Raw genomic sequence first — 18,947 nt, 5'->3', positions numbered from 1 at the left:
CGGGGCAGCTTGCGGGGAGGTCCTGTTCCCGCGTGATTACCAGTAGATCGTGGCCGTGGAACACTTTCGGGACGCGTACAATTGCATCCTAGTGTGCTATTCGAAGGTGCGTGCGTGGTAGGGCTAGCCTCGGACGTGGAGGCAGCTGACACCGTGAATTTGCAGATGGGCATGGGGGTGGTTCGCGCTGTCACGTAGAAGCGCGCGATATGGCCCCAGTACGCTGTGAGTGTAAATTACGATTCTGAGCACTTGGTTCGCGTTCTAACGACTGCGGACAATGGGTCGTAGACGGGAACACGGTCCGCGCCCGCGCGAAGTTCCGCGGGACCCAAAGATGCGCCACAGCTCTCTATGGAGGAGTCTGTCAGCCAGCTCGGGACGTAAGAAGAGGCTGCACGACTCGAAGTCTTGTAGATCCCGCTGAGGTACTTGGGATATGAGAGTGTGGCGCGCGACGAGACCAAGGGTTAACGTTGAAGTCGTGGCAGAGGGGCGCCCAAGGCAAACGCATAATGTCTTTCAGATAATGACCTTGTCTTAGATGGCAGTTCCCAGACAAGATTTCCTCTGCTGCCCTTGGTGACAGGTACGGAGCCGGATGTGGCAGGCGTGCAGCACGAAGAGCGCGTAGCAGTCAACGACAAGTACTGACTTCGCTACCCTAACAATCTCTGCGGATGACTCGTGCAGGAATAGAAGAAGAATACGAGTTGGCGAACGGAATACAACTGCAGCGCCCTCAACGTTCAACGTTGAATGCGGGTCATGTCAGCAACTTTTCGGCGAGAGATCCGACGAAAGTCCACATGGGCAGAGCGCTTGGCGCGCAACAAACCCAGCGATGTGAGGAACCTCATCCCAGGGTTAGGTCTCGGGTCGCCGCCGTCCCCGCCGCGTACCTCCAAACACCGGCATCTTGCCGACCTATGCTCTATTGTTGCTCTTTGACTGCTACGACCCCTCATGACGGACAAGTTTCGCAAGGTGCACTGCCCATGCGAGGCTTCCATCGTGCTCGCCGTCTCACGGATCGACCAGCCGCGCTCGCGCCTCGTTCACCCCATCCCGCGTGACTTTGCGAAGCATAAATTGCCGTCTCTCATTCGTGAAGAGTGCGCAAAGTGGTGTGCGGGCTCAGTCACCACTTCCACTCGGTGAGTCCTTCCTCCTCCATCCCTTCCAACATGCCCAGCAACGCAAGTCTCGCCAACATCGCTCAGCCACTGCGATCCTTGCTGTTCATTCTTCTCGTAGAGGCCAGGGCTGCCAGAGCGTATGGACTTCGACGCGCAGACACGTTGCGCGCGTGATCCTCTGGCCCGGAAGACCTACTTGGTAGTGAGCCCCTATATTGGACGAGTTCATCGACGGCATCTCGCAGCACCTCCGAGCGAGCAGGAGGAAGAGGTCCAGCGGGCGCAAGGTGCGTCGTTTTACCCTCGGGTCTTCGAACCCACTCTCATCGCGCGTGCAGGTGAAGGTCTCGAGGAGCGTTGCGGAGGGGTCGCTTCACGTCCTGAGCATGGCGTGGGCCATGCGCAGAGGACGCTCCCCTGTTCGCTCGCTGAGACCTGGGTAGCGTTCAAGTCACCTCTCAAGCCAGCTCTTCCAGAGGGAACGCGACAGGGGGTGAGCGGGGTGGGTGCGAGGGGATGTTAATGCCTCGCGTGCACGGGGTGCGCTCGAGCCTTCAACTCGAGGGTTAACACACCCCGCGCCGCTCGTGCGATATAGTCACGATTGCACATATAGACTTCGATTGCGGTAGTACTTATTTTGTGTTCATCATCGTTATAGACATGCACATACTTCCAAGCACATGATCTCCACTGTGTCGGACAAGATGTGTATGTCAATTCAACGTTTGAACACTGGCACATGTACCTTTGTTGGATGGGCCGTGAGAAATCAGCCCTGGTTTGATGTCTTCATTTCGTGCGGCTTCCAGCACCTTTTGTCTTCGGCTTCCCTCTGTTTTGCCTCGTCGATCCCCGCTCTCCCCTGTCCTTCTCCCAGTCAATGCCTCCTAGAGACGATGTTGTCACCATATGGGCAAAACCCCTTCCCTCTTCAACCCCTGCACGGCTGGATCAACCGAGAGATCCCTCGCCCTTGCCAATCATTCTCAGGCATCGAGACCTGTCAACTCCAGTATCGACGGCCTCTTTGTTCTCTCTATCTGTAAGCATCCTAAATGTTGTCCAGATGTTATGGCTGACCTTGTGCTTCAGAGTGATAGCGAGGATCCACGAACGGTTCCTCGCTCTTCCACTGCTCCCGCTGGACGAGCCACTCGATCTCATTCACGTTCGACTTTCACCGCGACGTCCGTATGCCAAGCACCACCATCGTCACTGAATGAGCTTCCTGTGGCGGCACTTCAGGCTTCTCAACCCCCCGGAGTCATGTGTAAGAAGAAGAAGGACGCGAGTGGGGCTGCAACTGGTGGCGAGTCCGGGGAGGTCGGGGATTTTATGGTATCTACACTCAGGTACGATGACGGCAACACATTGTCATTCTTCGCTGTCTGAAATCCATTCTGTCTTGTACCTTGCTAGCGGAGATTTTCGAATACCCGTTTCTCGCTATGAACGTGCAATGCGGGGAATGAAGCTACGTGGAGAGAAGACGGTCTGGTACAAGTCCATGTACGAAACCCCAGTTCAGAACCCTCCCGTATTACCCCAGATGCACCTCCACGATATATACCTGCATTGTTCCAGCGGCGGCGAGCGGCAGTTATGGTTGTGCACATCATCCGATCAATGGCCTTCCGTACAACGATGGATTCCTATTGAAAGCGGGCATCCTCATCCATACCTCGAGAAGTACATTCTCTCCATCAACGCGAAAGGTGAACCGTCCTGGGTCACCAAGGACACTGCGCAGACGTACCGTGGACGGCAGAAGCGCATTCAGCGCCGAGCGGATGGGGATACCGCCCCGGGGACCATGGAAACTCAGTAGATGTATACTATTCAGTGCTTGCTACTCTTTGAAACCAACTTGTGCAATCATTATGTGGTTCTGTGCTGTCGCTCGCAAACGTAGCGCCTACTGAAGTGCGGGGAAGGCGCAAGCAAGGATGCGCAGTTGGGGCGGCAAAAGGAGTGCCAATGTGCGCACATCGTTTGGGACAAACTCGGGACTCGAAATGAGTACTTCCGACACGGTATCAGAGGAGACTGTGTGTCCCGGTAGGATGGTCAGATTAATGACGCGTATTACAAAGACACACAATACTACAATCTTATGCATATAACCCCGCAAATACGCGGCGCGTAATCTCGTAGAATGTGGTCGAATCAAGTAGAGCGCGTCGGGCGATATTGCACATACTAGTGATGGAAAGAAGCTCGCTGGGGCGACGAGAGAGAGAGATCGAGAGAGATTGACACGGCGGACGGCGGGACAACTCAAGAGGAAAACCGTGCGCGCATGTCTCGGAGTCAACAGGTCAATCGGAACGCTGCTGCAGCTTTGAGCGCGAGAACCCGAGCTGGGTGGTTCGAGCGCCGCATGCGAAGAATCGCGTCGGAGAGGCTTTTCCTGTGGCCGTTGATTTCTTCTCCCGCCTGACGCATGACCGCAGCCCGCTTTGCGCCAGGCTTGTGACCCTGCGCCGTTGTCGCGCATGCCGACTTTCGGTCCTAATATACTGCCTGGTCTTCTTTGGACATCGGCTTCCGCTTTTGGCTGTCCGTGTGGGTCCACCACTTCTTCCAGAACTGGGTGCCACGCTTCGATAACGTCTAGATGCAGTGGCTTGGATGGCTATTTCAGTGACTAGTAGTCTGACTAGGTCTTGAGTCGCCACCAACACGCGCTTCCTCAGCTGCGTGCGGTGGCGCAAGTCGCGACGCGCATTTCCTCTCTCCCCACCACATGCACACCGTCTCTACTTGCCCTGCTGTGAGCAGTTTGAATTATCCCGCCTCGCCCATTCACTAAGATGACATTCTCGCCAGACGACGCACCAGGAGCGACGGCGGACGCTCGGCATCCTGCCCTCACGCTCTACCAGAACTTGGAGCGCAGACGATCGGGTGAACACCCACGACCTGAGAACGCCTTGAGGTGAGGGCTCCCGCCATCGGCGGAGCACCCGGACCATGGCGGCGAGAGGCTGCCCCTGCGGCCTCTCTGCCATCTGCCATCTCGGGCGGTACCAAGACTGCAAGACGGCGGCGGGCTACGGGAGACGTGAGACGTGAGACGGGCTGCAGGAGATGGGCGACGGGCGGAGGGCGACTTCGGACAGGTGTGTGTATTTTCAATGGATTTGCGAGCCATCGTTGACGTGTAGACTAGATCTTGAATCGGCCTAGGATGGGATTGGGGGCGGGCGGCACGTCGGCGCATCGACCGTTTGCCCATTCTGCGTTTCCTCGCGCGCCCTCAAACCTTCTCAAACACGCCCAAGACTTCCTCACGTGCCGTTGCCATCATCAAGTCCGTTCCGCGTTGTCCGTACGCTTGCTGCCGTGCGTCTGCTTTCGTTCAACGCCTGTTTCGTCTCCCTCACATCCAATGTCCCTGATAGTCCGTGCCCCGCCTTCACGACGCCTTCAAATGCATCAGGCACTTTTTCGAGTGACGATGGACGGCCACGTTCGCGATCTCGACGGAGCCGCGCCCTCGGTGTTGCCATGTACCCGAGGACAGTCGCCCTCGCCATGCACGTCTCTCGCACCCTCCCGATTCAACGACCTCTCCGCCTCGAGTCGCCTACTTGATACCCAGCATCATCGCGGCAGAGGTACAGATATGGACGTTCCATGCTCTCGGGCGTTACCCAGGCCCTTGCCCCGATTGCGCGAATTGGCTTGCGACTGCGACCCACGAACACGAACACGCACAGGATTCCCCGTCGACCACGATAAAATTCACTGCTGGGGTCGCGTTTCACCCGCCGACGCAATTCCCCTCCATCGTTAACCGCCTAGCTCTCACCTCGATCGGCATCCCTATTCGGCCGATTGGCATCCTCATTCCGTCGATTGGTATCTTCGCGCGGCCGATTAGCCGCCTCCTCGTTCGAACTAGATCCCCGAACCTTCCTCAAGCCCTGGGGTCCCTTCAAGACTCCGAACGTAGTCTCTCAGATGGCAAGGCGGGGGTGTTGGCCGTCCCAGACGACACCCTTCTCCTGTGCTCTATGCTCCCGCGCTCGTTCACACGGCGGAGGGCGGAGGGAGCGACGATTGGAAGTGCGCATAGACGGTGTGGAATGACAGAACAGGTTCGCTTCTTGCTCTGTCTTTGACTGCGAACGTTGACACGACCAATGCGTCGGGTCGCTGGACCTTTCGTCTAGCTCGCTGGACGAGGTGCGACGATTCTTCGCTATCGAGGCCGCAGACGTGCTCCGGGTGACCGTCTTGTCCTCCAAGAATTGTGTTGCACGTATGTACACGCCCTAATTCCCTGTTGAAGTACCGAGTCTGACCATCGCTCGGTAGGAACGAGGCGCAAGGTGCCACCGGCATCGTGATCGTCACGTTACCGGAGGAAGATCCGCATTCCTTTGTCCTTCAGCACATATATCAGCCATGCTGCCCGGCCCCGTCCATTCCATCTCCCACCTTTCCCCCCATCGCCCTCGAACCGTGTCCTCCCGGTCTCAACACCACCGTCCCTCCACTAATCAGCAGGTTCGTCAATCCATCAAGTATTCCGTGAACACAGCGACTCACAGTATTCATGACTCCAGCAGCATGAAGCTGTGGCACGTCGTAGCAGTTGTCTTGGCAGCTCTCTCCCCCTTGGTCCACATCCTCGTACCCTACATCCGACTGTGGTCGTTTCACCTCAAGCACCCCCAGAACCCCTACACAGACATTGTTCTCGCCTCGGCCAACAGTGCCCTTGTGACCACGTTGTGCTTCGTTGTTTTCCGTTGGCCCCAGTCCTTCTGCGGATCCTTGGTGTCCCTTCCCTCCCCACCCGTCGCCATGGTTGATCGCCACACCCAGCCGGTCTCTTCTTTGAGTGCTACACTCACAGAGTGTTGGCCTCCGCACGATGACCTTGATATCGCGACCTGCGAAGCTGATCTACTCAAATCGGTCGGACCGCCGTGGCCTCCGTCAGACGCATGGAAGCTGAAGTATCTGAATCGGCGGGCGTGCTCTTCTCTGGGTCGATCTTTGGATAACACTGCGTTCATCATTATCAGGTATGTACATAGCCATCTGGCTTCTGCGATATGACTCATTCGTCACAACACAGCACCGACCACATTTACGAGATCTACCTCTCAGGCCTCGACGTCATGAGAATGCTCGGGATGCCAGCTCTCGCCGGATTCAAATCTCACGTTAGGGCTGTCTTGGAGGATGATGCGCTCAAGTATCTCCGCATCGTGCACGACGAGACCGCCATCGCCAATGATGTGTTCAATGAGATCTATGTTTTCCTCACAACCGACTGCGATAGCACGGCCCCCACCAGCCGTTTCCCAGAGGTTCTCCACTCCGTCGAATCCATCGCTACGTGGCTCAACGAGTATGAGCTGGCTCTCCGGGTGCGCCTCGCGGAGGAAGAGGACGAGCGTCAGGAAAAGTGAGGCCGATAGGGATCGTCGCATGGCTTGGGATATCAGTAAGTTTGGTTTTCGTCGCTTGACGCGGAGCATGTTCAATAACATACATCTGTTCTCTCTGCGGACAGGGAGCTAGTGTGGGCATAGTGGGAGTCCGAGTCCACGACTCTCTGTTTGGTGCCCCGTCGTTACCGTCTCGGTCTCCAACCATTTTCCATCACCATCTCCGCGTCTTGTCTTTGCATTTCGTCCCCGTCTCTGCCGGGTGTTGGACGTTGTTGTGATACTTGAACTTTTCTCATTTCTCAGCAGTCATCGTTTCTCTCTAGTTGTCGAGTCGTCAAAGTACTATTCTATTGTGCCGTTTAATCGAAGACATGCATCATTGCCAACTTCCCATCTCTGTTGGAATTTTTTTGCCAGTGACAAGGGCACCGGATCGCGCGAGGCGCGAGTCGGCGATGGCGGATCCGGAGGCAACGTTCAAGCACGGGATGCGCACCTCCACGGGAGACGCCTGGCGGTGCTACCCTCCCGCTCCTCTCATCACTCTCTCTCTCTCTCTCTCTCATCATGCATCTCCGCAAGCCCGGCCCCACATACTCCGACATCCTTCAGCTTTTCAGCTTCGACTACCCACACTCTATGCCCATGGCCAATTCCCTCAGACGGCGCCCCGAGCGCGATGGCGGACGTCCGGCGTCCTGTCCTCACCTCCCGCCGGAGCTTGGAGCGCAGACGGCGCAGCGAACGCGGACGACCTGAGATCTTCCTGAGCTGAGGGGTCTCGCTGTCAGTGGAATCCTCGGACCATGGCGGCGAGAGGCTGCCCCTGCGGTCTCTCTGCCGTTTGCCAGCCCAGGCAGCATCAAGGTTGCAAGACGACGATGGGCTTTGAGCGGCAGGCGGCAGGCGAGGATGCGTGGCGAGCAATTTTTGGGTGCGTTGTTCTGCGGCTGCTATTCTGAACGGAAATTGATAGTTCAACCAGATTGCTAGGACTCCGTTGACTCTGCGATTCACATGTAGTCTCAAGGCTGCTCTCATACCCCGGTACTGTTTGAGGACGCGTGAGTGTATGTCCACTTGTCATGGCCAATGGCTGCAGGATTCTCGTTGGCACGAGGCGCAAGGCGCCGCCCGCACATCACCCCTGCGCGGAGCACGTACCTTTGTTCATGAACATGTATTGTTCATGCCTGCATCCCTACCCTCCTCCACTCTTGTTCCTCCATCCAAGCCACCCTTCTTTTTCCGCCACTTGAGTCGTACCTTCCAATGAGTCTCTCAGGTTGTTATCTATCATTTCCATTATTTCATGTTGCAGACTCCCCGGTCTTACAAGGGCATACAATGTAGGTGGATCGGCATCCTTTGCCTCTCAAAAGCGCCCCTCTGGACAACATTCCCAGGCAAGCATCAAAAGGCAGAAGCTCATAGTGTCACAAGTCCTTCGAGCGGAAGCTATCGGACGGGCTGCCGGGACCAGCGGGATGCCAGCCGGCCAGTTGAGGCAAATCCTGCAGGGGTCGTCTTCAGCAAGAGCCTCGGAAGAAGGTGAGGAAAGCCACTCCGAGTCACGGAATTCCTTTCTCATAACCGTCCCAGAAGCTCCATATGGCCCCCAATCGCATGGGAGCACCCACACACTGCCCAAAGGTTCTTCGTTGCCGGATATTGTATGTTCTTTATTCGTTTACAGCGGTGAAGGGGTTGTTCACCACATGCATCGTCCGGATTGGTGCGTTTCACGGATTCCAGGCAACGCCGACGTCAACGTCTGGAGGTCTATCGTTATGGATAACTGGGATGTTTGGTAGAACGCGGGATTCCGGTCAGCCTGATGCTGCCGATCTCTCTGCTGGGGCTCAGGGGACACCCGGTGCGTCGTCACAATCTATATACTCGTCTCTTACTCTCCGTTTAATCTGTGCGCTTCCAGAATCCGGAACCACCGAGGCGATTCATGTCCCCCTCGCAAGACAGTTGCACCGGCTGGCATGCGTGTCCCGCGTCGTCCATCTGAGTCGCCTGCAGCCCCACGGAACACTCAGACCTCCGTAACTCAGGGCACTACTGAAAGCGCCTCTTTGGCGGAACCATCGATGGACGTCGACGAGTCCGCGACACCGGGAGTAGCGGCCGGTACGTCGCAGCAACCTCGCCTTGACAAAGGGAAAGGGAGACAGGAAATCATTCAATCCAGCGACTCTGATGAGGTGCGTCCTTCCGTTATGTATCACGAATCGGTTCTCACGAAGCCCAGGCTCTACTCCCTGCGACAAAAGGAGACATTGCGAAGGTCGTGAGCTCTATGCGCGGATGTCAGTCAGAGGTACGACAGCTCCAGGCTACGGTGTTGGCCGTTTCGGAACGTGCATCAGGCTCCGTTCAATCCCGTTCTAGCCATGCCGGTGGTGTTGAGGCAGTCCGCCCCGCTGGCAAGCAACGAAAAGTCAAGCAACCGAGGGGGCACCGGGATGATAACATGTTAGCTCTTCAGGCAGGTCTTTCCGTGCAGGTTCTCGTCTGCTGCTAATGGATATCTCCCCATAGAAAGCCGTAAGACTACACGCTCTACGTCTCTTGCGTCGGCAAACGGGAGCTAGCAAATTTTTCATGTCAACAGTCGCGAGCGAGTTCCAAGTGAAAGCGTTCAGCCTGGAGAACAACGCGCCTAGTTGCACTGCCGAGGCCTTTCGACTGGATTTCGGCGGCACCATTCACTCGGCCTTCAATGTGTCGTCGACAGAGGTCTTTGTTGATTCGTTTCTTGCCAACGTGAATACGCATAAGTGCGAGTACAAAGATCGCGCCGCGATTGCGTCAGCGTTCCGCGTCTACTTTCGAACACTGCAAGTCCACTACGCCAACGTTGAGAAGGTAGAGGACCGCACGGACATCATACCCGGTACCGAGCAGCCTCCACCGTCGCGAGCGAGCCGGCGAGCGAAGGACCCTTGGGCGGCAACCAAGCCAGAGATGACATCGGAGGAGAAACGTCTTGCGCACAACGCGACTAACAGGAAGGAAACCGTGAGTGTGTACAACATGCTTGGAACCCGTGGCTAACTGAGCTTGGCAGAGGTTCCATAGACGCGACGACACCTGTGACGTCTACGACGAACTGAAGCCGTTCAGGAATTTGCTGCGGCGACTTGGTACCGCCGGTATGAGCTCAGACGAGGAGCAAGCATCAGACGGTCGTGCGCATCCTCCTGGTCGCCCCTACGGCATTCACGTCGTGCAATGGCGGAGTGCAAAGCTTACCGCAGTGCTACGTCTACTCGACGCTTTGGACCGGAAGGATCGTGAGAAGATCAACGCAGGGGGGTCGCAGATCAGAGGACGTTTTATGACAGACAAGATTGGCCGGACCCCTCCCGTGAAAGGTCTCCCGAGGTGGGCGTACGACGAGGCATGGCTTGCAGGACTTTCGAGTGGCGAGCGGCCAAGGCTGCGAATGACTGACGAACCGTTCGAGTTTGTCATCCCCCCGCATCTGGTTTTGTGAGTGGAGTTCATGGTAACAGTTCTATGATGCGTGCTGACGAGTCGCGCAGGGATGTTGTTGGATACACCGAGGTGGAGCACGATGGCAAGGTGTGCATATGACGGTGGGGGTGAAGGAACGAAGTCGGGCGGGTCGATAAACTTGTGGCGAGTGCGTAGAGGGCATGAAGCGTCGTCGAGAGCAAGTGCTGTTAGATAACAACATTTTTGAGACCATATGGGTGGGTTGTGTAGATGCGTGATGAATAGAGCGGGCCTGGGCAGAGCGCACGCGCTTCCGCAGCGTCCCGCCAGGGTGACAGCAGTGGCGGCAAGTGCGATGACGGCCAAGCCTCTCACTCCCGCCTCCATTCACCACGCCCTGTGCATACTGACATTTTCCCGCCCAGGTACTGACGCCACGCGACGCTTTGATATGATCTTCTGCGACGGCCAATCTGCCATTTTACAACTCGGGCTACACTGAGATGGCAAGACAATAGGGGAGACTGTGGGGGAGGAAGGCGGATGGCATACAGTTGCGTAATCCTCTGGACGCTCTTCTGTGTGAGTGTTGACCGTTCAAACGTTGACTGGCCAGCCAGATCGCCGGAGGACGGGATTGGCGCGGCGTCTGCGCATTCACCACTTCCTCAATCGCTATTCATTCGTGTGCCCTCAACCGCGTTCATGAAGGATCCCTTGCATGCCGCCAGTACCGTCAACAACGCTGGTCTCACATGCCCACCACTGCCCCTGTGCGTTTGCTCTCACTTCACGTTCTATCTCCCTTATCCTCAAACATGGGTGATAGTTCGTACTCTTCTCTGCAACGTTACCGAATTTCTTAATGTTTCCGCCAGCAAGGGTGGACGTCCACGTTCAAACGTGCGCGGTTCTACCGGCCGCGCCACTGCGTTTTCCTCTCGATGGAGCGCACGCATGGCACCAGCTTCAGCGTGCACCCGGAACATGGACGGCGCGGACTCGCAGCGTGCGTCGGAGCGCAGTGGTGTGTCTGTCGGAGATGAGTGGGCGGCGGGTACGTTGCTCACATTGCAGAATTGTCCCCCGTGCTCAAACTATGCCGCAGGGTCGTTGTCTCGGCTGGAGGGGGGAGGCGCCAGCTGTGGCACTCGGTGCGCAGTGGGAGAGTAGCACGTTTGGCAAGCTCCACGGAGGAGGTCTGGGCTAGTCTCCCCTAGGCAGCCCATTATATTCGCCGCACCCTTGATCGCATGTACGTCGATACTCACCCAGCCTGTCCAATGGTCTCATTCGTGGCTCGCCCAGTATTTGCGCCCAACGTTACCGCGCGCGTCATGCAGTAGATGCAACGATAGGCGGGAATAAGAAATCGGTCCGTGCTGATGTAGATCCCAGTCGATATATATCTCATAACCCGTGGGGCGAAACCGGGCCGCACACAGTGTGTGAGCCATCGACCGCGTACATGGACTTTAATCGAAAAGAACCTCTCCATACGAGGCTGAATATTGAACTGCGAGCCAGCGCAGATGGCCTGTACCAAGAAAACCTGATACGTGCGCTGGGTCTTTACACTACACCATACTAACAAACACCTCACTATGATAGATTGTGCCTCGCGGTCACCAAGATACGTTCAATTCTGTCTATTTCGAGCAACTATTTACTGAACCTACATCCTGCTCCTCCCGGTAGCACGCCGAGCGCAAGGACAGAAGTGAGGAAATGGGCTGCGTTGCTCGCTGCAGTAAGACAGTGCGAATGTGGAGACTAAGTACTATTGTAGACAGGAGTGGCCAAGGCTCTAGAACATGTGTATAGTATAGACCCTGTCATGGGTGCGGCGAGAATGAGTAAATGCGGAACGTAGAGTAATAGAATGAAATCACCCATGACAATGGCGCAACCCGGTTCGTCTTCCGCCCACCCGATTTGCCGTGATGCATTACCAGCGCAGGATTGCATAAAACCTCTCTCTCGGTCCCTGTGGCAACGCCAGCCCTGGGCGGCGACTGGGATGGCTTTGAGGGAGACGCGTCCGCGCCAAACCGCGGCCAGCTCGGGACCTTCGCGGCTAGGAGGGCGCGCACGGCGGGGGGCAGAGCGAATGAAGATCGGTGTAGAGAGGACGCTCGCCTATTACCCGCGCGTCTTGGAACGTCGTTCAAGTGAATATCGAGCGGGGGACGTGTTGGCGCGGCGGGAGACAGGAATGGCGCCGAGGCGAGATCTTGTCCAGATTTGCCGTTCGGATATGTCAGTATGGCCAGGTGGGGAATAAAATGGTACCTGAGGTCGGAAACTGAACCAGGTTTCGCACATATGGCGCGAAATATTGAGTGTCAATGGGGAAGTGCTCAGGTGGGGCACCATGTTCCATGCTGATATGGGTCTTGCCAAACCTGCACTTTGTCTTCTCTGGACATGGGATATGGCCGGGTGACACTGACGATGGCGGCGGCGACCAACTTTCCGAGCAGCGACGCACGCCGATTCCCGAACGCCTAGGCGAGGCGGGGTTCGAGACGGAATATGGGCGTCTAAGCGTGGGCCGCTCTCAAAGTCGGCGGATGATGCGTCCAGGAGATTATAAGGAGAAGATGGAGACAAGGATCGAAAGCGTCCAGCTAGGAATCAGGCGGGGGTGGGAGTTGCAATGGACGCTTGACGGGAAATAGTGCACAGACGAGGCAACGACAGGACATCGAGTCGGAGGCGGCGGGCTGGGCGCCTGGCGAGCGAAGTTGAAGCCGTCGACGAGTGAGCTCAAGTGGGCGTACGTACGCAACGCGCGCATTCACTTCTGCGGGATTGACAGCTGGACGCTTAGTTGGGTGACGTCAGGCGTCGAGACGCAGGCGGAAACCCCAACCCCACCCTGGGGTCTAGCTACGGATTGAAGTGTGATGTTACCCGCTGGGCGCCGATGCCAACCTCCTCCTCCTCCTCCTCCTCCTCCTCCTCCTCCTTAATGTCAGAGCTTATTCCTGAAGGAAAGCATTCCAAGAAGTGCTCACGGACTACTTTGAGCCGACCTTCTGGGATACAGTGATCATCCTTCCCTACGGCCTTCTCAGCCTCAACATTGCGCAACACCTGGACTTGAGCAACATATACGACCTTCAGCTTGTGAGTAGGCTCTCTAATATTTGCTGCGTTGTGTTTCCTCTTCTATCTGTGTGCGCACAGGGTTTTGCGGTCGCTTCGCCAGCGCGTTGATTCTTTTTTCGTCCCAGTCGTTGCGACTCCTGGATCTCGGTCAGCCGCTTCGAAAGCGACTTGGCTAGGATCTTAGGGCGAACGATGCGTCCTCCTGGTTGACCAGAAATGTTCCTATGGATTGATGAACATCTCACCGATGACCGCGCTTCGCCCTCCGCACTCGTGCGTGTCTTCTCGTGCGCAACTTCGCGCTACCGCTATATCTTTGTGATGGAAGGATCTTTTCCGAGCTGAACGCCCTCTCCACAGTCATGTCGATGGCTTCATGCCTTCGCGGTCACCTGCCCCTTCTACCGCAACCTCGCGTCCATGATGCTCCGCCGCTGTCGCGTGCTCCCGCCCTACGGCTTACAATGCCTCACGGACCAGCAAACAGCAACCCATCTACGCCTTTAACCAGGGTGCGCGATCAGAGGCGGCGTGGCTCACACAAGAGCCGAGGTCGGCGTCCACTATGGAGCTCAATTTTCCCGGCGCAAACCTGGTACAAGATCATCAGCGTGCCGCCGGATGAGAAAGTCGACTGGTTCTCACCGATTGCTTCAAGCACAGCCCCTGCGTAACGAAGAGCGGAAAGGTCGTGTGCTGGGACGTGTACCGGGACATTTTTCTGGTGGAGCGGAATCCGAAGGAGCGCTGGGAGCTGTGGAAGTGCCGGGTTTCGACGTCCGAACGGTGTTCTTTATCATGGCCAAGATCATCTCACGAAAGTGCGTAATCCGCTCTGTTTGTGCGGTTGCGCGAGTCACACGCTTCAGCAGGTTGGACGACGGGCTGATGGAGTTCGTCTTGATAGGGCTTCACTTTCCAGAAAGCGGCGAGCCTCGGTTCGTCAGCTGGCCACCTTCAAGCCGAGCATGGTCATGAACATCTTCCTGCTTAACTCATCATCGCGTCTGCTAGTCGTCTGCGTGTACGTCTCAAGCTCCAACACCATCGGTCTGCGCACACTTCTGTACTGGGACATCGGGGAATACGTCTTCACGAACGCAGGCATTGATTGGGTAAGTCCTTCCTGTACTTCTAGGGAGATTGTTGTTCATCTGCGTGGCAGTCAATATCTTCCGCTTGGTCGTGCAATCTCTACAAGGAATATATTTTCGTCCACTGTGAAGAGTCCGACGTCACGCACCGGCGCATCTATCCCCTCTCCCTCCTCCCACGATATGTGCGGCCATAAGCGTGCGTAACAGGGTTCATCCCTAGCTTCTCTGAGCGCGCCACTCTCATGGCCACGCGTTCGTCTTCCTTCCTCGGTCTCGGTTTCGACTGTAGAGCCGTGAGCCGCCCAACGGTTCCTGCCTGGAGACCTACAAGTCACAACTCCGACTATGAAGAGAATGGTGGAGACGAGGATGGGGAGCGAATGCACACGAGGGCGGAGACCAGACGACAGGAGACGACGCGGACGACGGACCGGATCCGAACCCATTTCCCTATTTCCTCTACTCAATATCCAAAAAGTGCACATTTCGTTCGACAGTGGTGGCTGACGCTCACGTCGGTCCCGAACCTCAGCCGCACCGTCCTCCTGTTCGCCGACCACGAGCCTGAAACTTCACAGGACACGCTTCGTTCTCGCCCGACGCTACTTCGTCCCCCTCGTGAAGCCAAAAGAGGTTGAAGACGCGCCAGAAGAGGCCACGAAGGTGGTCGCGGACGCTGGCGCCATTCCTCCTCCGCGTCCCCGACGCCCTCTACATTCTCCCGTCCGTTGTGCCGATGTCGCTAGTGCGTGGAGCCGAGTTGTCGATCATGCGCCTGTGGTACGTCGTCCGCGTGCTCGACGAGGCTGACAAGGACATCGAACCCGACGGCGCGCAGGAGCGCGAGAGGCCGCTCATGGTGCAGTATGGATCGGGTTTGCGTTCCCGCTGGATTTTTCCCGGGACGAGAAGCGACTCCATTTCGTCGCCTTCCCTTCGAGCCTTTGGCGCCGATTCTCACACGATGGCGCATGGGCGTGGAGGCGGACGCTCGAGGGCGTGGACGATCCCGCTCCACATTTTGTGGTGATTCGACTGTTAATTTTTTTTCTCTTCTGGTAGGTACATCTGCACGCTGGGCTCCGCATGTTCCAACTCTCTTATTTAATCGCTATGCAATTTGTTCCCGCTACTTAACCTGTGAGCTACCCACGTTTCGACTTCGATCCCGCCTGGGCACGTGTGCAAACCTTGGAAACCCCCTCGGTGTGCTTGTCGTGCTCGCCTGCTTCGACTTCCTTCGTGTCTTCCCCGTGTGCCTGTGTGTCAACGTCCTCTTCAATGCCGTATTTGGGAAGATTGTCTCTCAGCGTTCGAAAGTGCCGATAGAATTTCTCCACGATGAGGTCCTCATCCTGGGCGCTGCGTTCGTGGCTCTGTAGGAAGCTCTGCGCGAACACGCGAATCGCCGACTTGTTGAATGAGTGCCCAGGGGGCGCGTCGAAGGACACCTTGAATGTGTCGGGGGTACAGCACGGCTTCCCAGCTTTCTCATCGAAGGCATCTGCCTCAGCCAGGGTGGCAAGCTTGGACCGGCGAAACGGTGATCGGGCGGTTTTACGGCCAAAGAGACGTAAGGCATGCGTCTGAACCTGTTTCTGTCTAATCATGAGTTCCTCGTTACATCGATGCTACAAAATGACTCACAGCTATCGGTTCGACCTTGACCGCCCCCTGCTTCTTCGATTTCTTCTTCGACTTTGACTTCTGGAACGGTGATTTCTCTTGCGGAGAAATTATGTCACTGGTCCCGATATCTTTCTCGAGCGGGTGTTGATGGACCGTCTGATAGGCGATTAGCATTGCTCGTGTACGTGCCTGAACCTCTCACCTGAACGCGCTTTATGTTAGGAGTACCGAGGTTGATCCCATCTTCGACCTTGGGTCCTGGAGACCCGGATATCGCGTCACCCTGATCCGTAGAAATTGGTGAACCATTCTCGGATGTGCTTCCGCGCTGCAGAGTGTCAGTACAACAAAGGAGAGCATCAGAGGAGGTCACTTGCAACAGGATTCAAAAGGTCTTCATCTGCGCGATCACAATGGTCATCTAACATCGTGTTCGCCATCTTGGGTGGGGTTTTGAGGGCGGATTTCGACGAGATAGAGTAAAACGCCAAAGGAGCTTCATCCTGCGGAGGAGACGTGTTTGAAACCTCGCGCGGTTGCGACATTTGTTCTGGTACTGGATTTTGTGCTGGAAAGTCGAAGTCGCTGAGCAGAGAGTCGGCGTCATTGCAATCAGAGTCGTTGAAACCTTCCGTATCGGACTGGATACGGGGCGAGTCCATAGAGACATGAAGCGAGTCAGATTCTTCACAGGGAGAATCCGCCGACGCTGGGGCTTTGTGTGCTTCTAGCAGTCGTCGGACATCTTCCCGTGTGAGTATATCGCCGCGGCTGCTCTTAGCCAGCCAAGCCTTGAGGGCCGTCTCGAGGTCGGCGCGTTGGTGCATCACATTTTTGTTGGTGATTCTCTCGCTTGTTTCCTTCCTAACCATGGCTGGAATTGGGGACTGTGGGGGATCCTAGTATATTTCAGTGGCAAAGCCAGGCGAAGGAGCCTGCAGGAAACCACCAACATCTGAGGGCCAACCTCCAGGCATCCGTTGTTCGCCACTGGCCCCTTGACTGCTGGAATGTGCATATAAGACGGTGAGAATGTTCGGCCATGGAATAGCATCTTCATCGTCCTTTGTTCTCGCGAGCAGTTGCCAGAATGCCACCTCAACATCCGTGTTCGCCGAATCGGGGGAGTTCTGCATCTCCAGCACGTCACTTAGGAGAACACTTGTGCAGAGAATTTAGTCTTAGCTTTGGAACGCAAATTTGGTTGCTGCTTACCGGGAACGACTAGATACACGGAAGCGCAGATGCATTGTACTACGCCCACCTCAAGTCGGGTATGGGTTGCGTGCGAAAACGCACGTGCCAGGCTTGATGCCAGTGCCTCCGATAGCACTATTGGAACATTAATTACAATATGCCGCATCTTCCCACTTCACCCGCCCGCTATGCATGCCTGCAGCACTCTTGGACGGTGTGCCAGGGGCGATGGCGGACATTCGTCGCCCGGTCCTGGCCTCCGGAGCGCAAATGGTGGCAGTGGCAGGTGCAGAGGCGTCTCCTTGAACTCAGGCAACGTTCATTTGTGGATGCGAGATGCCTCCGGATCATGGCAGCTAGAGGCAGCTCTTGCGACCTCTCCGCCACTTCCCAGCTCTGGCTATGTCAAGCCCGCAAGATGGCAGTGGGCGAGGATACCGAGAAAGGGCGGAGAGTGAGGACTAGTGAGGGCCAGACGACAAACAGGTGCGCCATTGCCCAGATAACGAGCAAGCGAGCGTTGACGACAGTCTAGGTCCTGAGACCCCCACAGACTGGACGTCTGGCGAGGATGAGATCAGCGCGGCATCGAAGCACCGACGGGCCGCCTGCTCGCCCTATATCAACTTCGGTGCGCCGTCAAGCTTTCTCTTGCTTATCATCAGTATCAGCGGCCCTGGCGGATTCGTGTGGTCTATGCATGCCCATAGCTGCCCGGGCCCCGCCGTGAGTCTGCTCTTCATCATATCCGCTCCGTCTCTCTCATACCCGATTATCCACATCGATTCGCACCCCTGCTCCACGAAGTCTACAGGTCTCCCGCCGCTTTGCAGACCCCTGTGGTAGCTCTTGTCCACGCCGCCTCCGAACCCGTCGAAGCCGAATCTGCGGCTCAAGCGCGAGTCCACGACGCTGAGACCAACACTCGCAATGCCCCTGCATACGACCACTCCCTCATGCGCACGCCCGAAGACCTGAACTCCAAGCATCAACAACTGGTCATTGAGCACCAGCGGGTCGCTGCGCCGCTGCAGATGCGCTCCGACGAGGAACGATACAACAAGGGTGCGCGGTATTTGCTTGCACGTGTATGCAAGACGCTGACGTAGTCTTCCCAGTCATCACGTAGTGCGTACTCATGCGTGACCTCACGTTCTTCGAGGCGGGTGGCCAAATGAAAGGCGGCGAGAAGGGCGTTACGCTGTCCAGCGGCCGGAGGCCTCGCCGTCTATTCGAAGGCCGACGTTGTCCTCCTCGGCGACGTTCTCGTAGCACTGGACGCGCACACGGCACGCTGGATCGTCGACAACTGGCCGAAGAGTGATCAAGGACGCACGGTCTTGCTTGTGGTCAGTGCCCGTTATTATCAACATGTGCGCATCGCTGAGATATGAGATATAGACTCACAACATGGCCATGGCGAGCCCTATCGCTGACTTCATTGTGTCATTTGGTAACGACGGCCGCGTCTTCAATCAGGGATCATTCTCGAAGATGATTGCGAAGGACGACACGCCTCATCGGAGGGCAGCGCGCAGGAAGACCATTGCCCTCATCATGCGTGCTCCCCACATTCTCCCCGATTCACCGACCCCGTTCGTCCACCTCGAGAACACTTCCGAGCCCACCAGGACCTCTCCCTGCGTGCGTCGATCGCATAAACGACTATTCCGGGCCGATGTCACTACAGAATATCCCATTTCCTATCGGGCGCTACTTCTGCCCTCGTTCCCGATTGTGGAGACTATTATCTGGAAAGTCCTCGGCATGCCCCCTCCCCTTCCACTTGTTCCCTAGTCCTCCTGGTGTCCTTTCTTCTTGTCCCGACTGGCGTCTTCTTCATCCCGATTGACATAATCCTCGTCCCGATTGGCGTCTTCCTCGTC

General features: G+C 56.5%; 5 protein-coding genes across 5 annotated transcripts; 4 read left to right on the top strand and 1 right to left on the bottom strand.

Annotated features, from left to right (window-relative positions):
* Nucleotides 1–5,720: 5,720 nt before the first annotated feature.
* On the top strand, nucleotides 5,721–6,571 carry BXZ73DRAFT_82646 (uncharacterized protein; the record flags this gene model as incomplete). Its single annotated transcript, XM_048023755.1, has 2 exons — nucleotides 5,721–6,181; nucleotides 6,235–6,571. 2 exons carry the CDS (start codon nucleotides 5,721–5,723, stop codon nucleotides 6,569–6,571), a joined length of 798 nt encoding a protein of 265 aa, XP_047871531.1.
* A 2,568-nt stretch (nucleotides 6,572–9,139) lies between these two features.
* Nucleotides 9,140–10,061, top strand: BXZ73DRAFT_56802 (uncharacterized protein; the record flags this gene model as incomplete). Its single annotated transcript, XM_048021511.1, has 2 exons — nucleotides 9,140–9,458; nucleotides 9,625–10,061. Coding segments are annotated over 2 exons (756 nt in total), but the record flags the coding sequence as incomplete, so codon positions are not given.
* Nucleotides 10,062–14,106: 4,045 nt separating this feature from the next.
* BXZ73DRAFT_107843 (uncharacterized protein) lies at nucleotides 14,107–14,429 on the top strand (the record flags this gene model as incomplete). Its single annotated transcript, XM_048017013.1, has 2 exons — nucleotides 14,107–14,253; nucleotides 14,304–14,429. 2 exons carry the CDS (start codon nucleotides 14,107–14,109, stop codon nucleotides 14,427–14,429), a joined length of 273 nt encoding a protein of 90 aa, XP_047871529.1.
* Nucleotides 14,430–15,380: 951 nt separating this feature from the next.
* Nucleotides 15,381–16,526, bottom strand: BXZ73DRAFT_107842 (uncharacterized protein; the record flags this gene model as incomplete). The annotated part of the gene is made up of 4 exons (XM_048017012.1): nucleotides 15,381–15,833; nucleotides 15,883–16,020; nucleotides 16,067–16,192; nucleotides 16,245–16,526. 4 exons carry the CDS (start codon nucleotides 16,524–16,526, stop codon nucleotides 15,381–15,383), a joined length of 999 nt encoding a protein of 332 aa, XP_047871528.1.
* Nucleotides 16,527–17,410: 884 nt separating this feature from the next.
* Nucleotides 17,411–18,705, top strand: BXZ73DRAFT_82643 (uncharacterized protein; the record flags this gene model as incomplete). The annotated part of the gene is made up of 6 exons (XM_048023754.1): nucleotides 17,411–17,547; nucleotides 17,592–17,692; nucleotides 17,727–17,787; nucleotides 17,876–18,126; nucleotides 18,271–18,410; nucleotides 18,463–18,705. Coding segments are annotated over 6 exons (933 nt in total), but the record flags the coding sequence as incomplete, so codon positions are not given.
* Between the last annotated feature and the right edge of the window lie 242 nt (nucleotides 18,706–18,947).

This window comes from Epithele typhae, assembly GCF_022376455.1.
Source record: "Epithele typhae strain CBS 203.58 chromosome Unknown BXZ73scaffold_127, whole genome shotgun sequence".
NCBI lineage: Eukaryota > Fungi > Basidiomycota > Agaricomycetes > Polyporales > Epitheliaceae > Epithele > Epithele typhae.
Note: the sequence above shows the minus strand (reverse complement) of the source record. Positions and strands in the feature narration are given on the sequence as shown.